Genomic DNA, 21,503 nt, shown 5'->3' with positions numbered 1-21,503 from the left:
AAAGTTATATTATAATTATTGTTTATTAATTAATATCCATAAGATTTGGTTTTGGATATCAAATATTTATAAAATATCAATTTTATCCTAAGTTTATGGCTATTTTCAAAAGCCCAATTTCATCGTCCAAATGAGAAAAAATTCATTAAATCACAAAAAAAAAAAAATCAATCTTTCAACTACAAACATGTGAATACATCGTAAAAGAAAAAAAAAAAAGTAAAAGAAAAAACAAATATAACATAATAAATTATAGCAAAATCAAATCAAAACTCTTATTCAAATATGATAATATTTTTAAAATATCAAAATCAAATTGATGTCGGTGCAAGCCTTATCTATTGGGTCTCGACTACTAGAAACTTAAAAAACACTCACGAATATTGCTTTTGTTTTGGGAAGAAATCGAAAAAATAAAAAATTCATCGATTTTTTGATAAATCACAAAAGAAAGGTTTTTGGGGGAGTTTTTCTCTTTCTAAAAAGGTATGGTGTTGACCCCAAAACCGTTTTCCTCCTATTTCGGGGGGGGAAATGATAAATTTTGACCTTCGCCAAAGGTTTTTTCTGCCATTTGACAAACTATCACGAAGTGGCGCCTAGATGCAGTACACCTAATAGTCCCGCCTAACTAGTGCCTAGGCGTTATTTGGAATTTTTACACCTAGGTGGCTAGGCGGGTGAATTTTCGAACATTGGTGAGAATAAATTGTTCAAATGTTTTTTGTGATTAACATATAGGAAAAATGGATTGAGAAATTAATTTATACAGTTGATTGAAAAGTTTGTCTATGGGAAAGTTCGAATGAGAAAAACATTTACCCATTCCATACTTCACATTGTGCATAATGTGCTAATGAACTGTTGTTGCTTGTTTATAATTTTGATTTTTTTTTTTTTCTTATACATCTAATATGCGAATATGCTTTGCAGAACTCAAAGTTTCTTCAGTTTGTATCAAAGATGAGTCGTGGGGAGCTTATTGTTGACAACAATCAAGTCAAGCCTGCTGTGCCATCTCAATCAAGTGGCTGGGTTGAGGAGTTTGATCAGCAGCATAATAATAATATAAATTCCTGGGCTGATCAATTTGCAGGAGAGGTATTTTTTTGTTTTTCCTTGTTTTATTTGATACCCCACTTTTATTGCCAACCGCTTTATTGGTCTATCGATGATCTCTTTTGTCTATTCCATTGTATTCAATATTCTCTTGGATCAATTTCCTCCCTTGCAACAACCTTCAACCATAAATGTGGTCGTTCCGGTGCACTTGGCTGCTGCTTGTCTGATATTGACAGTGAAATGTGGGTCTAGAATGTGACTTGTGAATATTTTTTAACGCTTGCTGCCTGTACTTCTCTTTTTCTATTGGGACAAATGATTATAATTTTGATGCCTGCTTTCAGAAATTTTTTTGTCATTTGTTTCACAAATTCTCTTGTGGCTTTGCTTTGGCTGTTGGTATTTGGATATTAGCTGACAATTATGCCTTAGATGGCTCTTTAAAATATTGTCTTAACTATTTGACATTTTATGTTTTTTAATATGCAGCTTATAACTTCCAAATGACAGTGCCAGGTCTGTTCTTGAGTTATGAACTTCAGTTGGCTTACCATCTGGAAGTGTGGACTCTTTTTTTTAGGGTCCTTATATAGCACTTTATTTGAGCCTCTATATATTTCTTCATTTGCAGTGAAACAGCTAGTGATCTCTGCCAGGAAGAGAAACATGATAGTTGAACACTTACCACTTTATTTGTGCAAATATATTTATTCAGATATCTAGGATGAGATGAGCATGTATGCAGAATTGGTGTCCAACGAACTCTATTGACTCCAACAGGCTTATACTATAGTATAGGCCTGTGGTCTTACATGATCTTTTCACACGCACACATATGGAGAGTGATCTTGTGAAGATTAATTATACACACATGTGGGTGTGGTTTGGATAAGGTGTCAACCTTAAACAATCAAAGTAAGGCGCACCTCTAAATTGTACTAAAAGATGTAGGGCTAAAAATCTAATTACACCCCTAATTATGAAATTTAAAGCTCCAAAAATTATGTTGATCAAGTAGCTCTATAAACCCTTAAAAATTCTGAAAATTGATAGTCTAGATAATGTGCCGCAAGATACACTATTTTTAGGTATTGAAATCCTCTTTCTATATCCATACATCTTGATGTTGAGATGATTAATTGAAGGGTTTTTTGATATTGGAACAACTTTTTTTCGTGGATTTTTGAAGTGCGCCTTACTTCTATAGTATAAGATTGACACCTTCTATAAACATTTTTCTTAATATATATGTGTGTGTGTGTGTGTGTGTGTGTGTGTGTGTGTATATATATATATATATACATACAATCGCCATCATCATTTTCATCGTCATCGTCATCATCATCTGAGACTTATCTCAACTATTTAGGATCGGGTGCATATATATATATATATATATATATATATATATATATATATATATATATATATACAATCACCATTATCATCGTCATCTGAGCCTTATCTAAATTATTTAGGATCGGGTGCATATATATATATATATATATATATATATATATATATATACATATATATATATATACAATCACTATTATCATTGTCATCATCATCTGAGCCTTATCTAAACTATTTAGGATCGGGTGCATATATATATATATATATATATATATATATATGTACAATCACCATTATCATCGTCATCATCATCTGAGCCTTATCTCAACTATTTAGGATCGGGTGCATATATATATATATATATATATATATATATATATATATATACATATATATATATATATACAATCACCATTATCATCGTCATCATCATCTGAGCCTTATCTCAACTATTTAGGATTGGGTGCACAAATCTTGTTCCGCCATTCCGCTCTATCAAGGACCATACCCTCAGTCAGACCATAGGTCACCATACCTCTTCTCACTACTTTCATCCATGTTCTTTTGGGCATTCCGTATCCATTTTAGAGCCTTCGACTTGGACCAAATCCCCCTTCCTAACCGATACTATTTTAAGTCGACGCTGCACATGATTAGACCACCTAAGTCTACTTTCTCTCATTTTATTACCTATTTGAGCTACCCCTAAGTTCCCTCTGATGTATTGATTCTGAATTATTGTCTTTATTGTTTTGCCACTCATTCATCTCAACATCCTCATCTCAGTTACACTCATTCTATGAATATGGTGTTTCTTTACTGCCCAATATTCCATCCCATAAATCATGGATGATCTTACAGTCATCTTATAGAACTTTCCCTTCCATTTCATTGCTATGCGACAATCACATGAGACTCCAGAAATACATCTTCACTTTGTCCACCCAACTCCAAGTCTTTATATTTTTTTTGGTGTGGTTTGCGTGAGGTTGCAACCTTAAAAAATCTAAGTAAGGTGCACCTCCAAACTCTGTCATGAGATGCAATTTTGGTGATGAAAATTCTTAGGATGATGCAAGAATCTAGTTTTATCTCTTAACAATAAAATTTTAAGCTCAAAAAATAGTTCAAATCAAGCATATCTATAAACACATGAAAATCTTGAAAATTGACAGTCCAAATAATATGTTGTAAGATGTACTGTTTTTAGGACTTGAAATCTCCTTTTTTCTCTCCATATCTATATCTATCAATTAGATGGTTTTCCAACATCAAAAGTCAAACAACCTTTTTTTGATGGATTTAGAGGTGCACCTTAGTTCTACATTTCAAGGTGTCAACCTTATATAAACTTTTTCCTATTTCATGTCGCCGGGTTGTTGGAATATAATGAAACTACACTTTTTAAAAAACGATATTTATGGACGCCAAAAATTGCATACCATCTCTTCATCCTAATAATCAATCCCCATAAAAATGGAATTCAATTTGCATCCTAGATATGGTCAAAATGAGTACCCTCCAACAATGAATCTAACCATCCATTTAGTGAATTTCAAGATCTATCTTTTACAAACTCAAAATCATTTTTCTCTTTTTAACATTGTTTATCTAATGATAATAAAATAATCTAAAAAATTTGGAAATGGAAAAATCTTTCTAAGGCCTAGATCTGAGCATCTCACCAAAATGGACGGACCGTATTAATTGGGCTAAAAAAATGCTTTCTAGGGTGCGTTTTTTAGTTTTCTTTTTGTATTTGTTTATTAAAACAAAAAGAGAGGGCAGGTTTGCCTGTGTGCGCATGCGTGCGTGTATTGCATACTCCCATGAGGTAGCTAATTTCGACAACATTAGCTTGTGAACCAAAAATCCTAAAAAAACTATCTAGGTTCAACCCAAAGTTTTCACAATCCTAAAGAGAAATACGAATATAAGTAAAAACCAGAAAGTGGATTTCCTTAGGAAAGAGAAAATTCAGTGAACACTGCCCATCTATTTAGATCTAGGATTTTAAGATATCAAAATCAAAATTTATGTCTCTGTTTTCAATTTGTTCATCTGGTGATCTACAAATTTGTGGTCAAACAAATGCGCCTAAGGCCCGCAAATTGAAGCTGGAGGGTATCTATGATGAGGAAGAAATTGACCCTGAAAGCTAAAGAGTATCTTTTTTGAGATTTTTGTGGAATTTGGCAACCTCTTTGTTACACTCCACCACTCATGTAAGAAAGCAAATGAGATGGCTTATTAATTGGCTGGGATGGGGTTAGAAATTCAGGTTTATGTTTTATCTTTGTTGTAATCATCCAGGAAGATCACTTTCGTGATAAATTATAAATATATTCTTGTAAAGTCTTACCATATCAATGGGTACATTCACTAATCGTGTCCCCCGCCCCCCCGCCCCCCCGCCCCCCCCCATTCCTTAAAAGTCTATTTTTTGGGTGATTTTTTAAGATTTCCTTTCATAAGCATGTTTGCCAGGATGACTATGGTTCATCGACAAAATCTAGAGTCAAGCAAATCCCCCAAAATAGCCTTTTTTTAGGAATTTTTGGGCCGTGAGCTAATGCTATATAAAGTAGCTCATGACAATATGCAAGCATTCCCAATATACGTGTGCGTGTACTGCAGGTGTGCATGCAAGCGGTCGGGCAGGCACACGTGCTTGTTCGTATGTATGTGTGCGTTGTGTCCAGAGTTCAATTGGCAATTAGAGTTAGTTCCAATTAGAAAAGCAACAACTAGAACTTGTTCCACATGATTTTGAGTGACTGATCTGATCCCGTTGTTTGTTATTTATCCTGGACCACAAGCACTTTCTGACTGTGAAATCTGGACTCAAGCAATTTGATGGCTCCTAGAATTTAATCTTGGCAATTCATTGTACTCCTTGTGAAGAAAGTTGCAAGCTCTTGTGGTGGTCCATTCGTGGTGGTAGCACCACTTGTACCCCAGCTAAGGTCTCCAGTCTCACCTAACACATTCAAAAACCACTAACGATTGCAAAAAACGGGTAGGGGCTCGTCATCCCCACTGAATTACCCAAAAACAAAAAAAACTGCTTCAAACAGTATACTTAATCAATAATATACTTCAGTGGATATAGTAGATGCTTTGAGTGGGAATACCTGTTTCCATTGGAAGTAGACCTTGTCGAGGAGTTGCCCGTTGAAATCTTTACACGGGAAGTAGAGCTTGTTGAGAAGTTGCCTGTCTTTGGACAATTTTGTTGGATTGCATTCACTGGTGTATATTCCTTGTTGCTGAATGTTGCATAGGATCTTCAAGTGGAAGAATAGAAAAAGATTGTTTTAACTTTGCCTTTAAAGTATGGTGTTAAATTGTATCCCGACACAAAAGTATATTGCCAAACATGCGATACAGTACTCAATCATATGCCTATAGTGATCAGTTTTCTTTTAGGGCATCATGTCTTGTATCAGATTGAGCTTGCAGTTCAACTTATCATGCCTTTGCTGGAGGATTCATATTTTTCCAATGGTGTTTTTTTCTTTGGTTGTAATTTATGTTTCCTATGCCTGGTCATCTTTCAGCTTCCACATACTGAAAATGCATGGATACGCGAGTTTGCGAATGAACAGCAGCAGCGTGGAAACACCGAGGATCAATGGGTCAATGAGTTCTCCAAGCTGCATCTGCAAGATTGGGGTGATGAGTTCCATGATCAGATGTCCAAGGGTGCTTTTGGAGATGGTCCGACTGATCATTGGGCTGATGAATATGACAAGTAAGTTCTTGCAACGTAAAGTTTATCTTGAATGCTTTCCAGTAGTCAATTCTTTATAGTTTGGGTCTCACCTCATAGTGGAACAAAAGAATGCAGCTCTTAGAAGTCTTATGAAACTGTATGGATTGTGTCAGTGACATGATGCTTCTGTTCTTAATTCCTTCATTTTGTCTTTGTTATTCTAGGTGCTGAAGTGTAATTTTATCAAGTCCTCTCTTATTTATGACGCATTTGAATGTGAACTGCAGGTTTCTTGAAGAGAGTTTGGGGCCGGTCCAGAAGCCATCAGGTTCTTCAAGTGGGATCTATGTTTTTGCTAGTCAGAATCCTTATGTTGGTCATCCAAATCCTCTTAAAGAAGGTCAGGAGCTATTTCGTAATGGGCTTTTAAGTGAAGCAGTGCTCGCTTTGGAGGCTGAAGTTTTGAAGAATCCTGACAATGCTGAAGGATGGAGGTTGCTTGGAATTGCAAACGCTGAAAATGATGATGACCAGCAGGTGAGAAGAATTTTCTAAATGCTGATGTGCATTTCAAAGCTCACCATATACACACAAGTTCTGCTAATAAATTTCTGGACATATTTAGTTAAGAAAGGGGCATATTCAAATCTTTAAGCCATTGTATGGGTTATTTATATTTTACTTGCATAGATTCTATTCATTATGCTATGATTGTATTGGATACTATATCTGAAAGATTGGCCTTGCTTGCTATTCGCTTTTTACTGTTAACAGTTCAATAGTTTCTTACTTGTATTTAATGCCATGTTTGATAGTTTTTAGAATCACATGAATCATTGATATTTTTTCATCTGATGCTCATACAGTTTGACTAATGTAGGGATCGATATTTCCATGTATGTAGAAAATGAACTGCAGCGGATGACTCACTAATCTAGGGATTGCTAGTTATCTTTGGTAGCTTATCTGAGATTTCGCAAGTGCTGTTGGTTTTATTTGATCTTTATTTCTTGTTAAAAGAAGGAAAATAAGTGACATGGATTCCAGTTCTGAGTTAATCAAATTGAGTTTCAGAATCAAAGGGATGTTTTAAATAGTGATTGGGCTCGTGCCACAAGTCCTGTGAGTTGACTTGTTTACTTGCTTTGGAGGTGGTAGCTAGAGACTCCCCCCTTCATCATCTGAGATTCTCTTTATGCCCCAGCTAACCCATAGACATTTGGTTATTCTTTTTATTATGCCCAAGTGCACATTTTGTGTCACAATCTAAATCTTCACGAATCAATGAAAGCACACAATTATTAACTATAAAAGAATTGATTGGACTTTGGGCACTTTAATATGGTGATTGAGAATTTACATTATGAAGTTACCTGTTCTTGCTGCAGGCTATTGCGTCAATGATACGTGCAAGGGATGCTGACCCTACAAACTTGGAAGTACTTCTTGCTCTTGGCGTAAGCCACACGAATGGTGAGTTGGTTTGATGTGCTATATCAATCCTATCGTGAGAAACATCTTTAGTTATGGTCTCATAGGCAGCATGGTCATTCCAACTTATGTTTTTGTGACTGTTTATGTTATTGAATACATTATTCGTTTGAAAGTAATTCTTTCTAGTTTGTCATATGCTTGCTTGATATGGTCAGGACTCCCAGCAATTTCATGTTCTATTTTTAAGTAGTATTTCCTGATTCCTTCGAGCTCCACAGTTCATTTTATGATGTAATACATTTATGTCTATGAAGAACTCTGAAACTGTTTTAGAACAATTGGAAAACAGAAGCATATGCCTTATTTGTAGAGGTCAGCCATGTTTGATGGTTTCAGATTCTTCTCTGTCAATGAGAGTTGGACCTGATTTTGCAGACATGCTAGACGCACGGCATTTGTTAGCTACTGTTGTAGGTACCCAGTTGTTTATTGGGAAATATCTTGTGGCCAAACTTCTTCATGGGTATGCAAAAGAATATCACTATCAACATTTCATCTCTGTGTGCTGTTCATCAAAACTATTCATCATGCAAATGTGTACCTCTTGATTAATTTTTAAATGTCCTCTGTGTTTGATTAATTGGAACCATACAGAGAAAGATTATCAAGTCCTCCACACAAGGATGACACACTCAAATCAATAGATGGTTCAAACTTTATCCACACAAAAATAAAAGAAAAAATAAAACAGAACTGCTGTTGACATTAGTGACAAAATGCCATTATGTGTCTAGGAGTATGGTTTTGATTGTTTGGATTGATGAATTGTAGTTAATGGTTTAACCTTGTAATGGTAGGACTTCAAGTTCAGAGGTGCTAGATCAGCTAAATGATCATCATAATCTTGTAGTTGATGTCATTTTTGGCAAGAGAAATTGGGTGTATATGTCATTGAGTTTAGAATAATTGAATTTTTTTCCGACCTTTCAGAGCTAGAACAGGCGGCAGCTTTGAAATACCTTCGTGGATGGCTTCAACATCATTCGAAGTATGGGACACTTATCCCTCCTGGGGAACCTGATGTTCTTGTGCATGCTGATGTAAGTGTCTGTGTTGCTCATAAACTTTATTACCATCTATATCATGATCTTTCTCTGAAATAAGATGGTTAAGATGGATGACATCTGATTCCAGTCATAGTACCTTGTGATAAGAAAAGTGGGGCATATTAGAATGAAGAGTCTTCCTTACTGGAGCTACGTGCTTCATTACTCAGTCAATGTATTTCTCAAGTTAAATGCCTCTTTATTCCTTCAAGTGTTTTATTTATTTATTTATTTTTTTGTATTTATGCATTCAAATCTTCAATGTACTTCTAATGTTTTTTTGGCTATTTATGGTGGAAGGTGATTCGCTTTATACCATTATAAAGTGGGCATGCCAATACTATGGAATTTTGGTGGAGGAATGTTGGTGTAATGGATGAGATCTTTGGTAACCTGGTTGTGGATTGTGTTATCCATATTGTTAGAGAGGTCCAGTGTGCCTGGCCTCGGCTGACTCTATTTGGACATGCCAATTAACGTGCGAGGTCTCGGCGAGTTAGGTGTACAACTCTCCAGGCCCAAATAAATACTAAAAAAATAAATTAAAGATGAAAAAAGTATAAAAAAATAGAAAACACAAGCATAATTGTTAGAAATACTTCTTTAGAAGATGCCGTTAGTTATTATGATCATTTGGGAACTTTCATATTTTTCCCTTCTCTTAAATTCTTTTTGAAATATTTGTGCTATAAATCCAATTATTCAATAATCAATATTTTATAGTTTTTTTCCATCTTATTTAGTCTCCTAATGATTCTATTAATCCTTTTTACTTCTTATTTTTTAAGATTTTTAAGATATTTTTTACCCTTTTCTTAAAAGTTATTTCATTTTTTTTGTGGTGTACTTAACTTGGTCGAGTCCAATCGGCTCAGCCGAATTACTCGGCTCGGCCAAGGGCCTAGTACCTTGACTGAGTTAATTTTCTGAAACACTGGAGAGATCAATCAAAAGGCTGGTTCCCTTGCCATCAATAGAGCGGATAAAGGTTCTTTCGATTTTCGCTTTCTTTAATAGACTAAGTTCTATTAAAGGGAAGTGTAAAAGAAGTGGCCACATGACCAAAGACATGACTTCCCCAAAACAACTACCTCCCTTTTACAAATGAGACTTCCTATGAACTACACCTCACATTAGCCAAAGCACAAGTTCCAGTTCGCTCCCCTCACAACATGTGTTTTGTGTTCTAGAAACCCTATGTTTTGAAATAATATTTTAAAATGTAAATAACCCTTTATTAAAGGTAAAAAAATGAGAAAAGTTCCATAGCCTTACATCTAAAGGAAACGGGCTTGGGTCAATACGGTACGGGCTAGGTTTTCATAGCCCAACATCTCAAGTTCCATTCTTATGTAACCTTGTCAAAAAAGAAAAGAAAAAGAGAAAGTTCCACTTCTACAAATTATGACTTGGGTACATAAATGAGAGTGGAAAGTGTTAAAAGCACCACCTCTAAAGGTGATAAAAAGTTGTATCATCCATTACATGCATGCTTATATGGATGTCCTCTCCTCCAACTCACTCTTGCATAGTAGCTAAGATATCACTATACAAGCCTTTTTTGGAATTCTTTAGTGATATTAACATATTTATTTTTCATCTTTAATCTATTTTGTTATCTTATTAATTAACTTGTTGAAACTTTTACATAGTATCTAATTATGGTCTTTTGTGATCTTTATATTTCATTTAACTCATGGAAATTTAATGAGCTGTTTGTTTGCATAGCCTAGTCAGCCCATGTTTGAAAATTGGTTCTTCTCAGTTTTTGATGTGTAGTTGATGAAATGGAATTTTCTCATTTATACTCATTTTTGTCTTTGTTATAGCTCATTTTTATCTTTGTCATAGGTTGCTGGATATTTTAATGAAGCTGCTCGAATGGCCCCAGAGGATGCTGATGTCCATATAGTTCTCGGTGTGCTGTACAACTTATCCAGGGAATTTGACAAAGCTATTGCATCCTTTCAAAAGGCATTGAAACTCAAACCACACGATTATTCTCTCTGGAACAAACTTGGTGCTACTCAGGCAAATAGCGTTCAAAGTGCTGATGCAATATATGCATACCAACAGGTATATATCTCTATAAATTATTGTTAAGATTGGGAGAGAAAAGAGAGAGAGTATAATATTCAACCACAGGTAAATACATATGTTTTTCACACACTACAAATCATAGGGTATGTACCTTATATATATATATATATCTATATTTATGGGGGTTACACTAAAGGTAGGTCAACATGCAAAATGAATTTCAACCATTATAGCAGGAGTTACAATATCAATTACAACAGGTTCTAATAGCCATTTATTCATAGGAGTTGCAGGTCTTAATAGGCATGATCCCATAACGGCATAACAGCCACTTCATGAGGCCCATTATGTATAGGAGTTGCAACTGTTATATAGGTTTTCTTGAGCCCATAACAGTTGCTACACTCCCCCTCAAACTGGAGTCATATATATTATAGATGCCCAACTTGCTCAAAGTATCCTTTAGTCAAACTCGATTAGAGGCCTTGGTAAGTGTGTCTACCAATTGATTTTCAAAGCGAACAAATGGATACATATCTTTTTTGAAGAGACTTTTTCTTTGAAAGTGCAATGACCTCTATATACTTGGTTATTTCATGAAATACTGGATTCAAGGCAATATAAATTGCCGCTTGATTATCACAAGAAATAATAGGAGTTGATAAATTAACACCCTTTCCAAATTAATTTCACATGTAGCACTTGCCATTGCTCGATACAGTGTTTCTGCTGAAGATTGAACTACAACACTTTGCTACTCACTCTTTCAAGTGCCTAAATTACCACCGACTATCTTAAAGTAGTCACTGGTAGATTATCGATAAATAGAACACCCTGCCCAATACGCTTTGCAGAAACCTTGTACATCAAATGACCGTGACTAGTATAGAATAGCCCGCTTCCTAAAATAGATTTTAAATATCGTAAATGTGATAAACAACCTCTAAGTGATGAGAGCATGGTGCGTGCATAAATTGAGTTGCGACGCGAACAACATATGCAATGTCTGGCCGTATGATAGTCAAATAAATAAGTCTACCCACTAATCTTTGATATACACCGGGTTACTCAGAAGCTCTGACAATTGAACGTACAGTTGTGATTAACGTCTATAGGAGATTCTGCTGGCTTGGCTATAAGCATTCCTGTGTCTTTGAGGAGATCAAGAGTATACTTCCTTTGACACAAAAAAATTCATTTTTTAGACTTAGGCACCTCTATTCCAAGGTAGTATTTCAATGGAGCGAGATCCTTGATGTCAAAACAATGCCCAAGAACTCTCACTTCTCGAATTTTGTGATCATTATTTCCTATGAGCACAACATCATCCACATATACTATCAATATTGTGTTAGAGCAAGATTCTCTTTTAACAAATACAGAATGATCATAAACACTCCTTTGAATCTGAATTGACATATTGGCATACTGAATTTTTCGAACCAAGCCCTAGGTGATTGTTTCAATCCATATATAGCTTTCCTCAATTTGCAAACCTTCCCTTTCTCCCCTTGAGGATAAAACCCAGGTGGTAATTCTATATATACTTCCTCTTGTAGAGCTCCATGGAGGAAAGCATTCTTCACCTCTAGTTGGTGGAGTGGCCATTTCCTATTTGCTTACCCGTACTGATTTCAACTTTGCCACAGGAGCAAAAATTTCCTTATAATCAACCCTGTGTAACTGTGTAAAACCTTGAGCCACCAGACGAGCTTTGTATCTCTCAATCAAACCATCTGGTTTGTGCTTTAGGGTATACACCCACGTGCATCCTCTCACATGTTGTTCTTTTGGCCGATCAATTATATCCCAAGTTCGTTGCTCCTTTAAGGCAATCATTTCCTCAATCATGGCTGCTTTCCACTATGGATGAGCCAATGCATCTGCAGCTTTGGTTGGAATATAAACAGAGGAAGTAGAGCAAAGGTATGCAAGAAAAGAAGGTGAAAGTGAAGCATAAGAAACAAATTTACTGATTGGATGAGAAGTACAATTCCTTTTTTCCTTTTATTATGGCAACATGTAAATTGAATTCAAAAGGTATACGGGCAGGAAGAGAAGTAGTACCTGACAAGTCAACGAGTTGGGGTTAATCGTTTACATTAGACTTTCCCTAGTTCTTTTTCTAGGTGTACACTTTCAGCCGTTTCTCAGTAGATTCCTCATGTTCCTTGGTTGGATTACTAGAACTATTTGTGATCATTGGAAGAGGAATAGGATTGTTGGGTGGCATAGTGGATGTCAAATCTCTTTGGGGAAAAAAAAGGGTATATTCTCATAGAATGTAACATTCTTTGAAATAGATTTTCTTTTAGTTTCCTGACAGTAACACTTGTATCCGTTGTAAGAATTCGAGTATCCTAGGAACACGCATTTGGTAGATTGAGGTTCTAATTTATTCTTAACTGGCCTCAGTGTATGCACAAAGCAGACACGACCAACAAAATTTGGTGGAAGAGAAAACAGAGGAAGTGTATGGTGGAGAAGTTTGAAAGGATAAGAACCATCAAGAATAGGTGTAGGCATTCTATTGATCATATAGGCAGCAATAATAACTCTTCATTTCAATGTCTTAGGACCCTATGTTCCTATTAAGATGCCTCTCACCACTTCTAACGTGTGTCTTTTTTTCCATTCTGCCACACGATTTTGTTGTGGTGTATAGGAACATGATGTTTGAATTTCTATACCATGTTCTTGAAAATAATTCTTGAATCCATGGTTGAGATACTCTCGTGCATTATCAAAACGGAAAATTTTTATTTGGGTCATTCACTTAGTCCAATCACTCTTCTTCCCTTATCCTTTCTAAATTGGACCTGTTTTTAGTAAGTTTGGAGTGGGATTCTTCTTTCTTTAGATCTCACATCTCTGCCTTACCAAAACCCACCTCCGACCATTGCCTGTTATTGATGGACACAAATCCTGCTTTGAGAGGTGCCAAACCTTTTGAATTTGAATTGGCATGACTAGAAGAAAGGCCTCTTTTGTCCCTTATTCCCTCTTGGTAGTTGTCGGTTTCTGGTTGGGCTGGTTTCAGAATCCAGTGCAAGCTTCACCTTATGAAGGTGTCTCTAAAATCCTGGAGCTGCTAGTTGCTTGGGTCCTTCCAATCCTAAAAATCGTCCATGCTCCAGGCGATTCAAAATATTGACATCTTGGAAGAATCCAGGCTTCGGACCAAGAACATCAACTGAGGTCCCAACTCAAGATCGAGTATTGACCAATCCTCAAGAAAAAGAGATTTCTTGGCACCAGAGATCCATAATCAAGTGGTTGCACTGCGGAGAGTTCAACACTGGATTTTTTCACAAAACGGCAAACTCTAGGTGTAGGGACAATACAATCTCTCACTTTAACATTTGGCGACAGAATTCTCGTGCAACCTCTTGAGATTGAAGAAGCCATTCTCACATACTTAAAATAATTGTTTGCTGCTCTTGTCGGCCCCAGGCCCAGGATGGAGGATCTCTCCTTTATTTCCCTTTCCCCTGATAAAGTGTTATGGCTCAAGAGACCATTCTCAGAAGAAGAAATCCGAGCAGCCATTGATCAAATGGCTCCCAACCGTCTTTGATGGCTACCTCACGGATCCCTTCAAAATTTTCTGAGACTCTTTCCGCTGCGACATTCTCACTTTATTCGACGAATTCCACTAGATAGGAGTCATTAATAGAGCTGTGAATGCAACCTTTGTCACCCTTGTCCTTAAAATTAAAGGAGCTAAGCATCTAAAAGATTACCGCCCAATCAGCCTTATCAACTCAACCTATAAGATCATTTCATGGTCCTAGCCTCTCGCTTGAAAGAGGTTCTTCCCTTGGTTATTCTCCTTCCTAAAGTGCTTTTGTGAAAGACCGCTAGATTCTCGACGGGGCCTTGGTAGCCCATGAGTGTATCCACTCAAGACATTTAGCAAAACAACCTGTTCTCATAATAAAATTAGATTGGGAGAAAGCATGTGACCATGTCGATTGGGATATTTTGGAAGAATAGCTTACAAGAATGGGCTTTGAAAGTCGGTGGAGGATTTGGATGAAAGTGTGCTATTCCCAACCCTTCTGCTCAATCCTCATTGACAGATCACCGAAAGGCTATTTCTCTTCCTCCAGGGGTTTAAGGTAGGGTGATCCGCTTTCCCCATTCCTCTTTGCTACCCCAATCCTCATCACGAGGTGGATCCATAGGAATACCCTTGCCTTGACCTCTTCTTGTTGCCATAAGTTCATTGAATTCACCCTAGGTAAAGAACCAACAAAACCGTTGAAACCAGCAAATTTCTAGGCTGCTTTGGCGAAACTTGGCCTAAGATCACCAAACCCTAGACTTGTTGTAGATTCTTAGCTTTGTTGTTGAAGAAAACCTAGGTTCTAAAACTAGAGAAAAGAGGCAAGAAATAGTTCAATAACCATCAATACAGGTCACAAATTTGAGTGGATGCAGCTTTCTTTGCACAAAAACGTGACTACAAAACCCTAGATAGGGCTCACTATTCACAATATGTTTTTACTGTTCACACTTCAAAATGTTAGAAACCCTAATACTCATAGCCTTTTATTATATTATGATAGAAAAAGACCAAAACTACACCCACTTAAGTTAAAACATTATAAATATACCCCATAAGTCCCTTCACTTAAAAGTAAATTCGTAATGACAATTTTACTCCTGATAAAACAAATAATTCCATAAGTATTCTAACAAATTTTTTGAACATCTACTAAAATCCCAAAAAATTATAAAAAATCATCGACTCCCTAAAACAAACTTTAAACCCTAAAAAATGAACCGTAAGACTAAAATAAGAAGATACGTCTTTTAAAATTAATCAAAGATTTAAAATAAGAATAGCTTTGTCCTCCATCAAGTTGGAGGCATGGTTTGTAGTTGCATATCTACCTGGCTGCTCTACTAGTGTTTTAGAGTTGAGTCCAGCCTCGCGGGCAGTGAACTGGTGTTGTACATCTTTGATCACCTAATCTCTTGGACTAGATATATTAGGTTGTGTGGCTGTTCCCCTCACTCGATACAATATGGGCCCTTGCATTTCTTGGTTTCAGTTTCAAGTGTGGATGCAAGTCCCAACAATGCTCATGCTATCAGGTGTCTCCTCTTCCCACAATGGGAGCATTTAAGTTTCTCCTTTTCAATGGGAGATAGTGGAGCACGATCTTGTCCTTTCATACCCACTTCTCCTTGTTTAAAGCTTGTTGCAAAGGCTGATTGTTCATGATGGATGCTTGAGTTTTGTCCTTCTGCAATGACTTTTCTACTGGACTCACCCCTTAAATAATTATATATAGATTCAAGATAGGGCAATTTGTCCTTTCTTAGAACCTGTACTCTCTGAAGTTCAAATTCAGGATATAAGCCTGCTAAGGACTCAAAGATCCTTCTTTGCTCGAACCGTTTCGTAATGTCATCAACAATGGGATTAATAGGCGGATAGTGGTCTAGTTCTTCGCGCATTTGCCGTATTATCCCAAAATACTCTTTCACAGTCATTTCTCCTTGCTGCAAATTCGCTATTTCACAATGCAATTGGTAAATCTCAGCCATATCTTGTCGTTGTATGTATGTCTTGGCTACTGTCTCCCATATATCCTTTGCAGTCTTAAGATATAGCACCCCCTGCTGATACTTGGATGCATGGAATGAAGGAGCCATGCCATCTTGTCAAGTTTTCACTTTTCCATTCATCATGGGATGGATCATTTGTGGGAGGCTCTCTCACTTTTCCTGTGATATAACCCAATTTCCTCCAGGTTCCTATAAACATTTTGGCAGATAGGGACCATTCTAAGCAGTTTGTTCCATCTATTTTAGTTGTAGTAATGATCAATCCTGGGTGGTCAGATTGACTGCTTCCCATGAATGTGCTTGATTTCCAACATTTTCCTTCTCTCTCTAACCGTTTTTTTTTCTTTTCAAGCTACTAATTCCTTAGTTTTGAATGTGAGGTTGATGGAAATGTGAGATTGCTGGAAATATGAGATTGCTGGAAATGTGAGATTGCTGAAAATATGAGGTTGTTGAAAAAGAAAGGAGTGTGGGATTACTGTGAGGTTGCTGGAAATGTGACATTGCTGAAAATATGTGGTTGTTGAAAAAGAAAGGAGTGTGGGATTATTGTGAGGTTGTTGAAAATGTGAGGTTGCTGGAGATGTGAGGTTGCTGAAAAATAAACAAATTTGGGATGAAAACTTACTTATTGGTAAAAGAAAGTGAGATAATCTTGCTGGAAATACGGGGTTGCGGTTGCACCTCAGCTTCAAGCCCAAGAAGGAAGAAAAAACATGATTCTAGGGTCGCTGGAAGTACTGGATATCAAGTATATATGTTTTTCACACTCTACAAAGCGTAGGGCAATGTGCCCTATATATATACACACATTCCTATGGGGGTGTTTTTTTTTGGGTAAGTTAGTGGGGGAGAAGGCCCCCTACCCGTGTTTTCATTAGTCAATGAGCAGAGAAAAACAATTAATGTACAACCCTATAGTGGGGCAATTGCCCCAGATCATGTAATAAAAGAGAGGAAAGAAAATCTGATGGTCTATAGCGCCACACAGTAGCACCGGGGTCAGCAGATGCCCTCTTAGCAAAGGCATCAACAACCATGTTTGCCTCCCGATAAACATATGCAATGGACCATCGGTGAGAAGAAAGTCTGGTACGGCAATTATTTGCAATCGTCTTTAGCCACCATGGAGCGTGGTATTGATTCTGAATGACATCCACAAGCAGGTCCGAATCACTTTCTATTTTTATTAGAAAGCAATTTCTCTGATGAACCAACTAGACTCCTTTAAATTCTGTTACAATAAGTCAACATGGAAAATGAATTACAATCATTACAGCAGAGTTACAAACAATAGCTGTTATGACAGGTTCTAATGGGCATGAGGTCCACTATTCATAGGAGTTGGAGGTCTTAATGGCATTGATCCCATAATACCATTACAGCCACTTCGTGAGGCCCATTATGTATAGGAGTTACAGCTGTTACGTAGGTTTTCAGTCCATAACAGTTGCATGAGCCCATGAGAATTTCTCCAATTATTAATTTTGTGATTCTGTGGTTTAGCACTATTATTTAATGTCTTGTTTTGTCATATATTGTGCTCCATCAATTAAAAGAGAATAGGGAGCTTCTGAAGCATGGGAACCTACTTTTTCTCTGTCAGTAGTCAGTGATGACCTGCTCGTTATGATAGGCAGCCATTCATCCTGCTGGTCTTGTGGGGTTTGTGAAAAAGAGTGTAAGTTCCTCTTTTTTGACTTTTGGGGGTAATGTGAAAGAATAGTTTTTTTTTTTTCTTGATAATATTAACATTGTATTGCTATATGAAGAAAGTGTGAAAGAATAGTTGTTAAAGCAAAAATGTTTTGAAAGGAGGACAGAATGTGCCTTTCCCAGAAGAATGTACCTTTCCCAGTTGTAACCTATAATAGATGCATGTTTCATATTATTTCTGTTTTGGAAAAAAAATCCTGATCAGCCAGCATGACTAGAAGTTAATGTCTGTAATGTCAGCTAACCTGTCTTTGACACCTTAATTGATGTGTGAGGTCATAAGAGTCTGTTGGTTGGTAAATTGTCTTTCTTTTGTGCAAGACCACTGTGTCAGGGCTTGGCTTTACTGTTTAGAAAACAAAATTCATGCATTTTGGAAATGTTATTATTGTTGCTTCTTTGAATTGTCCTGATCTTTATCTGAAATCTGTGGACCATAGTAATTCTTTGTTCTGATGCTTCTTCAGGCTCTAGATTTGAAGCCTAACTATGTTCGCGCATGGGCCAATATGGGAATCAGTTTTGCAAATCAGGTATACGCTATCTCCTGAAATAATATTAATATTTGAATGTTGATGAAATGGATTTGATGTGTAATTTGGGGACCTCATAAAGCCTTTTTTTTCTCTTGCTACATCTGGCCTTATAAATCGATTTTATTATTTTCTCAGCATTTTTAATTTAGGAAAATTTATCAAAATACCTCTAAGAGATGATTTATTTAACAATCTACCCTTTGGAACTATTCCAACTCTATACAATCTGTTATTTAATGGGTATTCTGAAAATAAATCACTCGATATAGGTAAAGTGTTAAATTGTTAATCTCACATGGGTAATTTGATAAATTTCTCTTTAAGTTATTTATTGCATGATAGCATGATCTGAATCACTACATTATGATAAGAACAATTCTGCATTGTTGGTGTAAACTGTGTATCGCCGTATCTGTTAACTGATTTATGTACACTCGTATGTACACTCCGAGATTGCTTGCATCTCTCTTTTGCTGGTGACACCTTTTCATTAAACAGTCAGGGAATTGGGAGTACCCTTCCTTCTATAACTTCACTGGAATGAATAACAGTAAATGGGTCAATGCTGCTATCTCGGTTCTGTAAACTAGGAGTTTTATGGCCCTTTCAGATTCAAAGTTCAAAACAGATGTCTCCTTTTCCTGTTTCATGCTGAGTAGCTTTTTCCTCGATATCATTTCCCAAAGGCTATTATCTTCTGGGAAAATAAATAACCTGCCCTACCACTTTTAGTACTCATCCCTTGTTAGTAGCATGACTTAATACATCTTAAGCTGGATAAGGACCTCAGGCCTACGGTATTTTTATTGTTTTCAATGTATGGGTGTAAATTTTTTCTTCTCCCTAATTGTCATTTGTTTTAGAAACCAGCTAGTTTAACAACTGATTATATCTTGGTATGCAGGGTCTCTATGACAAGTCCATCAGCTACTACGTGAGAGCACTTTCAATGAATCCTAAGGCGGAAAATGCATGGCAGTATCTGAGGATTTCTCTGGGGTAAGTCAAAATGGTAAAATTGTGGCACCCAATGCATGACTACACTGTAGCTTAGTGCTAGAAGATGTAGGGGAAAGGCAATAAAAGAAGCCTTGCAATGAACTATGGAGGAATGATCATCTGCATGGGTTCCGATGAACCTATCTGATTCTTTAAATCAGAAACTTAGGAAGGCATTCAATGAATGTTTTTTGACCATTCAAAGCATCACACAGTGATTTAAAAATTGTCGATCCAGATTGGAATCAGTGGGTGCGCAGGTTGATTCTTGCCCGGAACCAGGAATTGGCCTAGTTCAGAGTGACCGGTCTCTAAAATTGCTTGGTTCCAACCCATTTCATATTTTATGTTTTTCATTTTTTTCAAATATAAAAATTTTATATTTTTATTATTGTTGGACTAAATTCTCACACCAGAGAACTGGTCTGATTCTCCCCACATTGGCAATCCAAATCGGTCCAGCCGTTGACCGATCCTCCCGACCTATTTGGGTTTTAGCGCAATGGTAACACATACAAAACATTATTCCAGCTATTGTCATCAACTATTGTAACCCCAATAAGCTGATTTTATATGATCGTTTCCCTGGAAATCCTAAAATGTTGTGGATCATTTGTAATAACCATTCAATGTATCAGTGTGTGTTTTTTATTTAAAACAATACCCCATGTAGGGAACCTGGGCTTGGGTGGGTGGCTTTAACGCTCATCTACCCAATAAAAAGAAAACTATTTCATCTAAAGCCCCCCCCCCCAATATGGGCCGAGGACAAAAGGATATGATTCTCCAAAATTAATGCTAAAATGATACAAATCACATGTTATGACATGGCTTTTTTTTCTTATGCAGGTGTGCTTCTCGGTACGATATGTTGAATGCATGTGATACTCGGAATCTTGATGCTCTCCAAAAAGAGTTTCCACTGTGATGTCCTTTTCAAACATTGGTCATCGTAAATTGTTTGATTCCCATGACTCATTCCTTTCTCTCACTAGGATTGAAGATGGGTTTGTAAAGCTAGTATCTCACTGCATTCTCAATGGATCTTGGCTAGAGGAGTTTCTGGTTTGGTGTGGGAGGAGAGAGTAAGTTGGGAAAAAGAATAGAAAGTCATAATGATTGTCCATCATCAGTGAGCCATTAGGGGTGCCTATGAAGTCACCAGGTGATTGCATTTTAGCCAAACCTTGAGAGATAGTGGCTCACAGCATAATAAAGGGGATCCTCGGCACCACATTTTCGAGCATGATGCGACTGTAATAATATCATCAAACTTGCTTGTAAAACATGGTCATGGATGCCCTTGTACAACACATAAAAAGATGTGGATCATTATAGATGAAATTATTTGTAGGCTATCTATATATAAGGGTAGTTGTTGGCCATCCCAACTCTCCTTTCTCTCTCTCTCTCGCTCTCTCTCTCATTACTTTCATTGTCAGTTGTGGGGCTAGTTAGCGAGAGCACTACACCTGAGCTTCGTCAAGAAAATTTGGAATAAAATTTGATGTCTACTATTTGTGGGTTCTCATGGCTTAATTATCAACTATTGAAAGGTTCACTTCTTGGGCTATAGTTGAGTACCACTACGGAAAAAAAGGGTAAAAAGGTCGATGAAAACTTCTCATGAGAGAGACAGCATGGTCGTCCTTTGGATACTATCTGTGCATGCATGAGAAACAAGAAGTGGGTTATGCGGTGATTTTTTGTCATTTGCTTTGCAGAGAAGGGTGGTGGATATGGTATTGTTGAACGAGGATTAGGAAAAGGTTCCTTGTTTTTCTGATTTTTGTGGGGATTAGGAAGAGTTGATAGTTTGGAAATGGAGCCTTTTAAGGTCACCATCATCGATTGAAAGCGAAAGGAATATTGTAATCTGAGAGGGAAGATTCTGAGCAGTGGGGTGATCATATTTTACCCAATACTCAAACCTTTGACGTATTCCTAATTGGGGAATTT

At 36.8% G+C, this 21,503-nt stretch overlaps 1 protein-coding gene and 1 non-coding gene across 2 annotated transcripts in view; both read left to right on the top strand.

Annotated features, from left to right (window-relative positions):
• PEX5 (peroxin 5) overlaps positions 1-20,929 on the top strand; it is a 34,609-nt gene extending 13,680 nt beyond the window's left edge. Inside the window, exons 7-15 of the mRNA XM_011629909.3 lie at positions 934-1,101; positions 5,979-6,172; positions 6,421-6,670; positions 7,522-7,606; positions 8,558-8,667; positions 10,525-10,749; positions 18,477-18,542; positions 19,450-19,544; positions 20,394-20,929. Coding sequence (XP_011628211.1) covers positions 934-1,101; positions 5,979-6,172; positions 6,421-6,670; positions 7,522-7,606; positions 8,558-8,667; positions 10,525-10,749; positions 18,477-18,542; positions 19,450-19,544; positions 20,394-20,472 — 1,272 coding nt within the window. The 3' untranslated portion in view covers positions 20,473-20,929. The remainder of the gene's footprint in view (positions 1-933; positions 1,102-5,978; positions 6,173-6,420; positions 6,671-7,521; positions 7,607-8,557; positions 8,668-10,524; positions 10,750-18,476; positions 18,543-19,449; positions 19,545-20,393) is intronic.
• Positions 8,185-8,286, top strand: LOC148780279 (U6 spliceosomal RNA). The gene has a single exon (XR_016043480.1). It is a non-coding gene; the product is annotated as a U6 spliceosomal RNA (small nuclear RNA).
• Positions 20,930-21,503: the final 574 nt, after the last annotated feature.

This window comes from Amborella trichopoda, chromosome 10, assembly GCF_054954075.1.
Source record: "Amborella trichopoda isolate Santa Cruz 75 chromosome 10, AtrichopodaSantaCruz75HAP2 v2.0, whole genome shotgun sequence".
In the NCBI taxonomy this organism is placed as follows: Eukaryota; Viridiplantae; Streptophyta; class Magnoliopsida; order Amborellales; family Amborellaceae; genus Amborella; species Amborella trichopoda.
This window is presented reverse-complemented; position numbering and strand designations above follow the sequence as displayed.